This window comes from Talaromyces stipitatus, genomic scaffold (assembly GCF_000003125.1).
Source record: "Talaromyces stipitatus ATCC 10500 scf_1105507295541 genomic scaffold, whole genome shotgun sequence".
Classification (NCBI taxonomy): Eukaryota; Fungi; Ascomycota; class Eurotiomycetes; order Eurotiales; family Trichocomaceae; genus Talaromyces; species Talaromyces stipitatus.
Window position 1 is genome coordinate 4,041,924 of NW_002990115.1, and position 12,535 is coordinate 4,054,458.

Here is a 12,535-nt window from a genome sequence, read left to right on the forward strand (position 1 = left end):
AGCGGGGACTTCCCCAACGAGGTCTAAGCTACCGTATGGGACAAGCCTAGTCTATTGCTAGTGCGACAGCAATAAACAACTTCTTCCTCTTCTATCCTGCACATTACTCAAACCCCGACTATTATACACAGTAATATCTGTGTTCTTGTTCTCGTTGTCAGTTCCCGCAGTTTGATCATCACCATGGATGAGATTGCCCCCGAATATGATGTCGTCGTGCTAGGCACCGGTATGATGATGAAGCTCTACCCCGCAGCGACTTTCTTGGACTGACATGCATGTTCCCAGGCTTGACTGAATGTGTTCTTTCCGGGTAAGTCAGACTTCGAATATGTTCGAAAGGTACGGAACGATTGACAATTTAAAAGTGTCCTGAGTGTCAAGGGCAAGAAGGTGCTTCACATTGATCGTAACGATCACTATGGCGGGTAAGCTAACGACCCCCTTATTCACGATCACATCATCACGATCACCAGAAATTGCTAATATCTCCATAGCGAAGCTGCCTCTGTCAATATCGAGACGGTAATTACGACAAATTCCCTAAATCACAACAAAGTCTAACTCGTCGCAGCTATTCAAAACATACGGAAACGTTCGCCCTGGCGAGGAGCCATGGAAGAAATATGGCCGAGTGAACGACTGGAACGTGGACCTGATCCCCAAGCTGCTCATGTCAAACGGTGAATTGACAAACATTTTGGTTTCTACCGACGTTACACGATACCTAGAGTTCAGACAAATTGCGGGAAGCTACGTGCAACAAGGAGAAGGCCCCAAAGCTACCGTTGCCAAGGTTCCTTCAGATGCTGGGGAAGCGTTGCGTTCGTCTCTTATGGGTCTCTTTGAGAAGAGACGAGCAAAGAAGTTCTTGGAGTGGGTTGGAGAATTCAAGGAAGATGACCCAAGTACTCACCAAGGTATATTCCTCAATTTGTGGTTTTGGGAGGTGCGACTTGCTAATCGTTGAACTATCAGGTCTCAATCTGTCCGCTGCCACCATGAAGGATGTGTACGATAAATTCGGCTTGGAAGCGACTACCCGCGACTTTGTCGGCCATTCAATGGCTTTGTTCCCATCGGATGATTATATTACCGCAAAAGGAAGAGTGATTGAGACTATCAACCGTATCCGCTTGTACGTCAATTCAATGGCTCGCTACGGAAAGTCACCATACATTTACCCACTATATGGTCTTGGAGAGCTGCCTCAGGGCTTTGCACGTCTATCGGCTATTTACGGCGGTACTTATATGCTCAACACAAGCGTTGATGAGGTGTTGTACGACGAGAATGGAAAAGTGTCTGGTATTCGAGCAACCATGAAGGAACGCGACGAGGCTGGCGAGGGCATGAAATTCACAACAAAGACCACCAAGATTATTGCCGATCCGTCTTACTTCCCTAATAAGGTCAAGATTACTGGATATGTCCTTAGGGCTATTTGCATTCTAAAGCATCCTATCGACAAGACCGACGGCAGTGATTCGCTTCAGCTCATTATTCCTCAATCACAGGTCGGACGCAAGCACGGTAAGTATCCATCCCAGATCCTGTAACATCAATCTAACATGCTCAGATATCTACATCGCCATGGTTTCCTCAGCACACAACGTCTGCCCCAAGGGTTATTATGTGGCTATTGTCTCTACCATTGCTGAGGGTGAGGCAAACCATCATATGGAACTTGAACCCGGTTTCCAGAGACTCGGCCAGATCGAGGAGAAGTTCATGGGCCCGCCAATTCCCTTGTACGAGCCTCTCGATGATGGCAAGAAGGACAATGTTTTCATTTCCAAGAGCTATGATGCTACTTCACACTTTGAAACAACCACTGGTAAACAGTTTTCCCAACACTACTGTGGTTCATTTTCTAACTAGTACATAGATGACGTCCGCGATATCTACGAGCGTGCGGAGGGCCATGAGCTTATCGTTGAGGGTCTTCGCGAGGGCCAAAATCTGGTTGCTGAGGAATAGACTATTTTTATCCCCCGCTCCCGGCGCTATGGAAGCATGTGAAGTCCAAGATTGGGTAGTTATATGGCTCTTCTAAGATAGTGGAAGAGTGAAACAGATGGTGATTTGATCCTTCGTGAAGCATATAATGATCGTTTATTTCGTCCATCTCCATCGCCTTCTCTTAATCACACTTAGTCTAGAACTTAGCTACTATCGTCGCAATCCATGGATGTCGGTCTTGATTAAGAACCACACAATCTAATCTATATAGTATATACACATGTATGTATAACCGTTATAACTTCGACCTCGATGGCGGATCAATATTAACCTTCTGATGCTCCGAAAGCACACAAACCACATTATCCTCAGCCCGCCTAATCTCCGTCCTCATCAATGCAAACCTCTTCCCCATCTGCGTAACCTCAACAACAACCCGTATATCAGTATCTGCAGGCACTGGTCTTAAAAAAGTAACATTCAAATTCCGACTAACCCCTCCTCCCAATTCAAAGACACCCGGTTTTGAGATACTCAGTGCAAGCAGTGAAGTCAGGATGTCGATGATGGTTGCTGAGCATCCGCCATGCAAGTTACCCATTGGGTTGCACATGTTTGGTGTAACGAATAATCTGAATGTAGCTCGTGCTGGAGGTCCTTCAGTTGCGGATTCGACGCGGATTTTGGTTTTGATTCGATCTATGCTCCATATCTGATAGGAAAGTTAGCAATTATTCCGCGGATTCGTGTATTTCTTTCTTCTTTTTGCGATCTCTGTTTGTATCTCACCCCGTGTTCTGCATCTATTTGCAGGAGTTGCAAACCCCTCGCGTCCAAACTCTTCGCGAATCCTTCCGGCTTCGGAGCGGAGGTGTCGCTGTCAACACCCATTGTCCAAGTAATAATCACGGATGATATCCCGCCTAAAATATATATAGTTTCATTCAACCTCAATTGTCCTTGGTTGATTTGCAGAATACTTGTGCAGCTGAGAGCATCTTTCGGAGGAAGTCATGGACGGGAGACTGCCGGCTAGGAAATGTACTTTACATATAGTAGATTGTGCCGAGGTACTAAGTGTATTGAGCATCATTGCCCAAATAGAGTTGGTGATCAGTAATCAGCGAATAAGTCATCACGATACCTGTGCCTATGGACTCTATAGTATAGAGTCTATACCGTATTTATCGCGCGATAAGATAGATGAGTGGCTTGAATCTCTAAAGGAAATGGATGGAGACCTCTTTCCTTTTCAGCCAATCACGTGTCTGCATTTGCGGCGCGTTTTGATATTTCCGTTCCTGACCTCGAACTTCATGTTTTGCTACGATTGACCTCAGATATTATATTTTGAGGGGTGATCCGACACCGAAATGAGCAATTAATTGTCGATAATTGAGCAGAGATCTGAACCGATTTGTCTTATCCTCTGGACGCGAACGAGTTCGACAGCTTCTTGATCAAAGAACGACTACTCTCCTTGCATCTACCAATCTCGCTCCTCTGAATCGTCGTAAAGCTATCAAAGGCTGGGAGGATATTATTTTCCACTGGTCCGCGAAGAATTACCTGCAGTTTGGCATTGTCAAGCAGGATATGACGAGAGCTTGAAACGATACATTCCGGCCAGATTTAAGCATTGAGATGGAGTCTCGCTCAGCAAAGCGGAGGAGGGTTTCCGGCGTACCAGATGAAGATGGCGACATTGAAATCCCCGAAATACCTCCAAGCGCTCATTACGAAGACGAATCCACGGAAATGGACATTGATGACCCAGAAGTCGACGCAGCTCTTGCCGCCACTCCATCTAAATCATCCCGAAGAAAATCTACGAAACCAGTCGCCGTCGAAGATAATGACACTTCTTCACGGAGTGTTAGGGCAAGTGGACGACAACGAAAAGCGCCTGTGAGATACGAGGATGAGATACAGAATGTTGAGACTCCTCGTCGATCTAGATTGTCTGCGGTGACACCCTCAAAGACGACCGTGTCAGTTAATGGCTCGCATAAGGGAAGAAAGAAGGCTGAGATCGAGACCGCCGAGTCGAAAAGTCGATCGCCGGACGTTGATATCCCATTGTCACGGAGGAAAGGAACAAGACTGTCAACGAAAAGAGAAAGTCAGAATGAGTCTGATAACTCGTCAGATTCGGATAAAGAAGACACCGATACAGAACTGGGTATGATGAACGGAGGATTGGACGATAGCTACGATCCAGTGGCTTCCCATTTACAGGAAGATTTACTACAGGGCGTTGATGCTACTGAAGAAACGAGCCAACTTAACCCATTGCCCGAATATGCAGAGACTTTCAAAAGCGTATGTGAATCAGAGTTTCGACACGAAATTGGTCTTTTGAGCAAATTTGTTTTGGAGAAACTCACCGGGAAACGATTGTCATCATTGAAGGGTCTGGACGCAGAATATCAAAAAGTCTATCAGCTCGTAGAGCAGACAGTCACGGCTGGCGAAGGAAACTCAATGCTACTAATGGGCTCGCGGGGAAGTGGAAAGACGACGATGGTAGAATCGATTATCTCTTCGCTGACGAAACAACATAAAGATGATTTTCACGTGGTTCGCCTAAATGGTTTCTTCCACACAGATGACCGTCTTGCTCTCCGAGAAATTTGGAGACAACTCGGTCGTGAAATGGACACGGAAGATGAAGCTTCCAAAATCAACAGCTATGCTGATACAATGGCAACCCTATTGGCGTTGCTGTCACATCCGGAAGAACTTTTGAGCAGCTCAGAGAATACTAATGGTATCACGACTGCGAAATCAGTGGTAATAATTCTCGATGAATTCGATCTTTTTGCGACTCATCCGCGACAGACGCTACTATACAATCTTTTTGATATTGCGCAGGCGCGAAAAGCACCATTGGCAGTCCTGGGATTGACGACGAAAGTGGATGTCACCGAAACGCTTGAGAAACGTGTCAAAAGCCGCTTCAGTCACCGTTACGTGTACCTACCTTTAGCGAGATCGTTCGAGGCATTCTCAGACGCTTGTCTTTCTACTCTATCGGTGGAGGCTGGTGAGGTCGAAGCAAGTCATATCTCTGTTAGCAAGACAGGCAAATTCCCGCAACTCTTGGATGCGTGGAACGCATACTTAAAGGTGAGAACACCTACTGCACAGGCGTCTCGGTTCGAGGAAACTAACAAAATGCAGAGCCTTTGGGAGGATAAGGATTTTGAAACCCATTTGCAACGAATTTACCACCAAACGAAGTCCGTCAAGGAATTCTATTCCAGCGCGTTGCTCCCAATATCAAATCTCTATCACAGTACATCCAGCGTAGAGAGCGGCCATACAATTAATCTGGAGATTCCAACGCCGGAAAGCTTCACGGCCCAAACTCTGACATGCCCGGACCCCGGCCCCCTCCCTTTCCCATCCTCCATGACAGGTTCAACAAGCGCAACCTCTCTACCTCTATCTCTCCTACTAGCAGCAACACGTCTAACTGCTCTTTACGACCCCGGCTCGGATATCGCCAATTCACAATCCCTTGCCCTTTCGTTCCCAGCCGCCTACGCAGAATACGTCCGTCTATTGACTTCCGCAAAAGCTACTGCTTCCGCTCAGGGAGCTGCTGCTACGGGAGGACGAGTCTGGGGCCGTGATGTTTCGCGAGAAGCTTGGGAGAAGCTTGTGAATTGGGGACTTGTTGTGCCGCTTGGATCGGGCAATGGGACGACTGATGGGACGATGTTTAGAGTTGAGATTAGTTTCGAGGAAGTTGCTGATATGGTTGGTGGTGGAGGGTCGTTGGGGAAATGGTGGCGTGACTGATCCATATTCCAACATTCGTAGTACATTAGCTACGCTATCTAGGTATATTGATAGTACGTATATATTGGAAATGCATATACTAGTCAGATTCTATCCATGGATCGTGTTCCTGAAATAACAGATCCTGATTTTTCCTAGCCATTAATTAAGCAAGGCACCAGTTGATATGGACGCCACTACAGAGTTTTTCTAACGGTGATATTCACCTAGTCGACCTCACATGCATCATATCGCGTATCCCTCGTATACCTACCTAGATAGGTACAGCTGCATTCTTCATCAAAAGAGGAAAGAAAAAAGAAAAAAATAAGTTGACTCGAGAACCGCAGTCCGCTTCCCAATTCCACGCGTCTGTGACGTTGCCAAATCTGCTTGGTTTGAGCACGCTATCCTAGCTAGCTATCTCGTACAAGAGGTGCCTATCGACAGGTAATATTAAGCATAAAGGGGAAAAAGGAAGAAACGAAGTAAAAGCTCTGGTTCTCGCTTCTCATGTAAATCTCTGTGCAAGGCGCCTTTCCCTATCCAGCTCCGACGTCTGATGTTGATATCACTTCCCAATACGGCGCGAATAGGGTTACACGGCTCCTAGCCCTATCCGTGAACTGAGACGGGAACGCAAAGCCATGCCCAGCCGTCATACTACTCCCCCCTTCGAAAACGCTTGCCCTCAAGCGTTCGTGACAGGAATATCGTCATCAGGATGGTCGTCAACGAACTTATCCTCTTCGGCAGCCTCCAGCCAAGTCTTCAGACGAACCGGCGGTCCTGGCTTGCCAGATATCGATCGTGGAAAGCCTTCAAGACGAGCGGTGCGTTCTTCAAATATCCCGCCAGATACCACTTGGGATCCGGATCGTGCCCAAGCCAACTCACTCGATAACGTAACTTTTTCCACATAACACGACCCATTCCGAATTTCCGTTAACCTGTGATTCCGGGGACGGGTCCTCGAGCTGTCCCGCCAACAGTTCCGAGGAGCTTGCTAGGCGCAGCTTGTCCAGTGAGAATATGCGGTGCACATTGATGTCCTCCGGTAGGTCAAGTTCAAAGGAGTTGCCCACTTTCTGGACAACCCTGAATGGCCCTTCGTGTTAGTGATTAAGCTTCCGACTTGGACATCCTGTATCCCATCCCTCGTTGCTGACATACACCAAATCATTGACTGTAAAATTGGGCGGCCGACGTTTCTTGTTCGCTTGAAGTGCTTGGCGGTCTTGTGCGATCTTCATATTTTCTCTAGCGAATTCCCACACGCTCTGGATCCTCTTAATCCATGCTTGCGCCTCCTTCTCGTTCAGCGTCAGTTTCCGCGGTGGTACCAGCTTTTTCCAATCGAACGACATTCGTGGCTGTACAGAGACCTTAAGAAACAAAAATAATGATACTTCAACAAGGCCAGCGGAGCGGAGATAATAATTCACGGTGAACGATCCAACTCGGCCTGTTGCCGAGTTTTGTTTACTATGAGGAGGTTTAAATTTAGTGACGTATATGTAATATTACTGTCGGCATATATTACCAATATTACCACTAATACAGCCATTACACGGCCATCTCATTTACAACTAAACTGTCAATATTGGTAATCTGGCAGTACGGCATTTTTTATGTTATTATTTACCAGTACGTGTACAGGGCAAATACGTGCCCTAATTGGCCGCAGGAAAGCGATCCCTTTTAGCACAGGGCCGTCGCAGTAATGGGTATACCGGATTCAGTATAGCGGTTCATCTTGCCGCTTTAACGGGTACGGCCCCACCAATAAGGTCTATATAAACTGCGAGTGCGTCCTCGAACGACGACCGTCACTTCCACGTCCGTTTATTTTTCCTCGAACTGTGCAGTGATCTATCATCCCCTTGTGTCTGCCTGGTGAGACACTAGAGGAATTGCCAATCTCAGACCATCCTTCTCCTCTCTTTTTCGCGGATCCACTTTGTGCCTGTGGCGCCAGCCCTTCCCGACTCGACGATTGAATGATTTGATTACCTGTTGCTCGGACGAAGACGAAATACGATCTTGGAAAGCTATCATGACGCATCATTTACGTTGTCTGCTAGTATGAGAGATGGCCTAATATTAAGATATCGCGACTGTCGACTCCAAATTGGCTACTTGGCCCTTTCTTCTTTCCCTCCTTTGCCCGACTTGACCAGGCAAAACATCTTTCCGCAGCCGCTGCACTCGCTGAATTCAATCGAATGCCTGGGTCTGTTGATCCGGTGACTCGACTATGTGGTAGCGGAAATCTCCGAAACAAGCCACTTCAGGCCTGGTCCCTTTTCCATATGTCGTAGCGCCGTCCTGCCCGTGTGATAGCGCATGATCCACCGTTCCAACTAACGCCATCTCAGAGTAGAGACCAATGGCAAAAATACCGCATTATCCCTTTGGAAGGTCGGTAACATCTTCATCGAGACAAAAATATCAGGGGTTTCATCCATTATTGGCCTTTTTGGCTTTCGATCTCCAATGAGACGGCTTGATTCATGCATCACAGCAGCTGAAGGGTGACTCGGAAGCCAATGAATTCAGAGGTGGGGCCAGGATTGCCTCGATTGTGGAACGAAAAGAGGCCCTGCTGGAAAAGTGAATGGTACTTTCCTTCATCAAAGAGAAATACGAGGATATTCATCCACTCTGACTCTCACAGGCTTTGGATCCCCAATAGGATGACTGGATTCAATGCCCGACAGCAGCTGAAAGCTGATTCAGAGACAATCCATGCACATATGTGGACAGCATTGCCTCGATTGTGGGACAAAAGAAAAGCCGAGCGCGAGGATGAACTGTGTTGGGCGTGCTACCGAGACGTGTCTCATTTTTGAGCTGCAGTTTCTGTTCGTTGATTGGAGGGCAATCGACCTATCGATGACGACGATTGCATTGGCATGGCTACGGTCTCATCTCGATGGAGGTGCTAGCGGATGAGGCGGCAAGAGCGGTCCCTCGATTTTGAGGAGAAAAAGCAATGATCGTTGGTAGCTGTTGCACCGCAAGATGGGTATATAAACCCTCACAGCACGCAGCCTGAAGCACGATATTGATTAAGGAGCCGGTTTGTTCTGCTACAAACCCCTTCATTGAATGTCATCATGGCAGTTACCTTGAATAATATCAAATTTTACCATCCGCCTTCCCTCCCTGCACGGCCAATAAAGAGCACATCTCCTAATGATCATCACACATCAAAAAGAACTGATTCTACTCCTTCGACTCACTCCAAACTCTCCTTCTCTCCGTTCTCACAGCCAGCATTACCTCATCCCCTACCTCCCCGGCCTCCAGCTATCATTCCCTGCAGTCATCATACAGCATCTGCGACTCTACATTTCCCCTCCAGCACATCACATACAGCCGATTCCCATCCCGTGTGCAAAAATGATTTCCACCGAGCGTTGGATGACTTCTTTTCTGCTAAGAATGGCAAAAATGATGAGGATGGAGAGTCTTCGATTCGTGTTCCTACGCAAGGTAATTCCTAGAGTGGTGTGGACAGCCCGTTCTTGGCTAACGTGAAGTAGACCATGGAAATGACAATCGTGCCCATGCAACTTCGCCTAATCTGGAAGTTTTAAGCCAAATGACAGCCAGCTTGCCATCGCCCAGCTTCAGCGTGCAAAAACCCCTAGACAATTTACTTAAATAACTCATGTCAACGTCATCGACACGTCTACTTTGATTCGGAGAGGCTCATTAGTTCCATATTGAAACAACCAAGCTAAGATTAGTATAGACCTGGAGAGGCATCCTTGTTGTTATAGTCACATTCTTCTCACCTTCTATCTGATTAATCGCCGGCGGATGTGAAGCCCACGGAACGAACTCAATGACCTCGCGTCTACAGCATCCACGGATCCATCGTCAGCATTCTGCACATCTTAACCGCCTACATCAGCGTCCAATAAGCTCAACCCTGATTCGACAGGTACAGCCATACAGATTTCTGCACAGGGTTCATCTATCGTCAATCGAGAACGTTCGGAGACTACGCATGCAAGCGGAGTTCTGAGTCATAGTCCAAAGTCCGGCGGAAGCACCCTGAGAAATGAAAGCACCGACTTGCAGGGAGCTTCAGGAGATTCGAAGCGTGCTAGCTCATGTCAATTAGAAGAATCATCAAATCGAAAGAGAAGTCCATCAGCACGTTTGTCTCCCTTGTCAACACCGCAGGTCGTGGTCCCAGTTTTGTCTCGTCGTTCCGTTTCGTTGCGGAGAAAGTCTAGTCGGCTGAGCTCTGATCATTCGCACTGCTCAGATCGGATCGCCGGATAATCTTATGAATCGGACTCGGCTTTCTCTGACGACGAGAACGACGCAGACTACTTGGATAACCCCGAGAGAGAGGACGCAGGCGAAAGCTTGCGCCCATCCAAGCGTCGTCGGAGAATTCTGGATGAAGCTTCATCCACTTCTCGAGTTCCTCGACAATTATCCTCCGAGTCTCCACGTGCTAAGCGGCCGGAATCACCGCCGGAAGATTTGAGCGCAGAGAGTGAGCCGATTCCCGTCCAGGGTTTCCTTCGATTACGATCTAGTGGATCCGAGGTCATCTATTGCTTGGAGTTGTCACAGACGCATTTTTCGTCATCGGTCGCAGGCGGACAAATAGAATCTCCTCGGCCACATCAGCGGACGGCCCGTCCCGCGACAAGAATTCGATTCACGCCTGAGGAAGATGCATTTATTGTTCAATTGAAAGCTCAAGAGCTCAGTTAGGACAAGATCAAGGATCAATTCTCGCGAAAATTTCCATACAGGAGCAGCTCGTGTCTGCAGGTGCGCTATTCTAAAAAAATGAAGCCGATGATGAAACAAAGTAGAAAGAGACGGGTCAAGAGCCGTGAATAGCCGCCGTTTCGTCCTGATCTAGGCACGCATCGTAAATTAGACTGGAATGATCGAAGCAATACTCTGATTAGCATCACCTTGCTGTCTGTAGGGAAGCCACATATTCCACCAGATCGTTGGCGGAAAAGTGTAAGCAAACGGAGGAATGTATATCCGCTATCTTCATATGTCAAGTCGTTGCCTCAAGATTGGTTAATTAAGGAACGTATTTTTTGATCAAGACAGCCACATTATGAAGTAATCGCGCATTGTATCTCACACCATCATGATACAAACGAGGATTGACTGGACCATAGAGAACAACCCAACCATGCATGCAACCATTGTCAGCCTTTACCAAGTCTAGAAGGATCGCAGGTCTGATTACCTTCCTAGAATAGTCCCTGCGATTCATTGAGTCAGCTGCCTAGCATTTGTGATTGGACCATTAGAGTCATGGGACAAAAAAGACAGTGACATATTAAATTCGGTCCATATTTAGTAAGAGTAAGGCTATTAGTGAAACAATCTCAGCTCAGGGCTACGCTTCCACTACGTTTGGGTAAAAGTCGAAACAAGCTCGAATCGGTTTCTTGCACTGAACACAAGAGTACTTGAACAAGGAACCCTTAGAATCAATGTCATCCACACAGTCTTTGCATAGAGTATGGCTACAGCTGAAAACATTCCAGCTCTCGTTGAATGTTCTGTGGCATACTACACACTTTAGAATATTGCGCCGCTTTTGTTCGTCGACTTGTCGCTGTAGATATCGAATCTGAAGTTGGAGCTCTCTCTCTTTCTTCTTCCATTCATCCCTTTCTTCCTTCCATTGATGCCTATCCTTCTTCCATCGATGTCTTTCTTGGGCTGATTGTTCGCTTTGCTTTTCTAAGGCTTCATACTGTCCTTGTATTTCATTCATCAATTGCTTCTATTGATTGTCAACCATGATCGAGAAATCTGGACAAGAGTTCCTTACGATTTTAAACGGAAAGCTTGGCGCATCAGAGTCTTCTCTTCCTCGATTACCCAGAGACGATGCCGAGATCGCATGATCCATTGTGGCTTGGTAGTCTCGGTAAGCATAATCGGGATGACGAGTATTTCGACGTCGTGGTCGTGATGTCGTGATGGTTGTGAAAGAAGTGTGCTGCTATCCTCCTCGTCATCACTGATTTCAATGACTGGAATAAGGAGATCTTCCGCTCCACTGGACTCTTCATCAGGCGAAAATCGCTCACTAGATTGTTGCAACGGAGGTAGATCCTCATCGAAGGGAATGGTGGAGGGAGGAGAACCAAGTGATCTTTGTGCAGCAGCTTCAGTAGCCGAGTATTCACCTTCTGCTCCGTGTGTGAAACTTAGGATATGCGAGTCGTTGATCGGGAAATGAGCTGGTTGTTGCTGTCCCTCCATTTTGTCGGATGCGTCAGCGTCGACGAAAAAATTGAGAAGAAGGAATTGTCCTGCTGCGGTGGGAAGTTACCCCAATTTATACTTTTTCTGAGCCAGCAGATATCCAGTGATTCATTATCCCAATGGGGCTGAGCAATTCACCTCATATTAACTCAGGGGTATCATGTGCAACGCTGAAAGTGAAGATGAGATAGTTCACTACAATGCGAAGCGAAGAAACTGGCCTATCAGTTTCTAACAGCCAGGGAATGTGGCTCGATATCACGCAGCATACAGTGAGGTCTGTCCCAAAAATAGAGTATTCACAATGAATCGCCGTCTGACTCGTCCTAACCAGGTAGGAGGATACGTCAAGAGTGGCACAGGGACAGCTCTTATCATGGGTCTTGGTCGATCAGTCGGTGTATTGGTGTATGATATGTTCGGAAGAAAATCGGCGAGTGTCGCACTCAGCCATTCTCATGCCGACTGCCCAATGTGGAAAATGCTCAGGGAGAGCAGCTGCATTATGGTC

The 12,535-nt window shown here is 47.1% G+C and overlaps 6 protein-coding genes across 7 annotated transcripts; 3 read left to right on the forward strand and 3 right to left on the reverse strand.

Moving 5' to 3' along the window:
* The first annotated feature begins 93 nt into the window (after positions 1–93).
* On the forward strand, positions 94–2,203 carry TSTA_038300 (secretory pathway gdp dissociation inhibitor). Of its 2 annotated transcripts, XM_002481011.1 has the most exons (8): positions 94–229; positions 289–313; positions 369–428; positions 498–525; positions 575–920; positions 979–1,533; positions 1,580–1,837; positions 1,889–2,203. In XM_002481011.1, the coding sequence occupies exons 1-8, from the start codon at positions 184–186 to the stop codon at positions 1,978–1,980; spliced, it is 1,410 nt and encodes a 469-aa protein (XP_002481056.1). In that variant the 5' UTR covers positions 94–183; the 3' UTR covers positions 1,981–2,203. The 2 variants fall into 2 exon arrangements, with proteins under 2 accessions (XP_002481056.1, XP_002481057.1); XM_002481012.1 differs by having other exon boundaries at positions 979–1,837.
* A 45-nt stretch (positions 2,204–2,248) lies between these two features.
* On the reverse strand, positions 2,249–2,948 carry TSTA_038310 (thioesterase family protein, putative). The gene is made up of 2 exons (XM_002481013.1): positions 2,752–2,948; positions 2,249–2,674 (listed from the first exon to the last, which is right to left on the reverse strand). The coding sequence occupies exons 1-2, from the start codon at positions 2,851–2,853 to the stop codon at positions 2,258–2,260; spliced, it is 519 nt and encodes a 172-aa protein (XP_002481058.1). The 5' UTR covers positions 2,854–2,948; the 3' UTR covers positions 2,249–2,257.
* A 596-nt stretch (positions 2,949–3,544) lies between these two features.
* TSTA_038320 (origin recognition complex subunit Orc4, putative) lies at positions 3,545–5,769 on the forward strand (the record flags this gene model as incomplete). The annotated part of the gene is made up of 2 exons (XM_002481014.1): positions 3,545–5,091; positions 5,146–5,769. Exons 1-2 carry the CDS (start codon positions 3,607–3,609, stop codon positions 5,767–5,769), a joined length of 2,109 nt encoding a protein of 702 aa, XP_002481059.1. The 5' UTR covers positions 3,545–3,606.
* Positions 5,770–6,232: 463 nt separating this feature from the next.
* TSTA_038330 (uncharacterized protein) lies at positions 6,233–7,115 on the reverse strand (the record flags this gene model as incomplete). Its single annotated transcript, XM_002481015.1, has 3 exons — positions 6,233–6,644; positions 6,673–6,846; positions 6,922–7,115. 3 exons carry the CDS (start codon positions 7,113–7,115, stop codon positions 6,440–6,442), a joined length of 573 nt encoding a protein of 190 aa, XP_002481060.1. The 3' UTR covers positions 6,233–6,439.
* A 1,752-nt stretch (positions 7,116–8,867) lies between these two features.
* On the forward strand, positions 8,868–10,491 carry TSTA_038340 (uncharacterized protein; the record flags this gene model as incomplete). Its single annotated transcript, XM_002481016.1, is given in 5 exon segments — positions 8,868–9,246; positions 9,297–9,388; positions 9,620–9,700; positions 9,715–9,997; positions 10,094–10,491. 5 exon segments carry the CDS (start codon positions 8,868–8,870, stop codon positions 10,489–10,491), a joined length of 1,233 nt encoding a protein of 410 aa, XP_002481061.1.
* Positions 10,492–11,526: 1,035 nt separating this feature from the next.
* On the reverse strand, positions 11,527–12,130 carry TSTA_038350 (uncharacterized protein; the record flags this gene model as incomplete). The annotated part of the gene is made up of 2 exons (XM_002481017.1): positions 11,585–12,130; positions 11,527–11,536 (listed from the first exon to the last, which is right to left on the reverse strand). Exons 1-2 carry the CDS (start codon positions 12,019–12,021, stop codon positions 11,527–11,529), a joined length of 447 nt encoding a protein of 148 aa, XP_002481062.1. The 5' UTR covers positions 12,022–12,130.
* Between the last annotated feature and the right edge of the window lie 405 nt (positions 12,131–12,535).

Bases quoted from the DNA above. Each gene is read 5' to 3' on its own strand.
- TSTA_038310 (XM_002481013.1), bottom strand. From the start codon at position 2,853: ATGGGTGTTGACAGCGACACCTCCGCTCCGAAGCCGGAAGGATTCGCG. The intron at 2,675-2,751 runs GTGAGATACAAA...CTTTCCTATCAG, and splicing joins AAATAGATGCAGAACACGGG to ATATGGAGCATAGATCGAAT.
- TSTA_038300 (XM_002481011.1), top strand. From the start codon at position 184: ATGGATGAGATTGCCCCCGAATATGATGTCGTCGTGCTAGGCACCG. The intron at 526-574 runs GTAATTACGACA...AACTCGTCGCAG, and splicing joins CCTCTGTCAATATCGAGACG to CTATTCAAAACATACGGAAA. The intron at 921-978 runs GTATATTCCTCA...TTGAACTATCAG, and splicing joins TGACCCAAGTACTCACCAAG to GTCTCAATCTGTCCGCTGCC.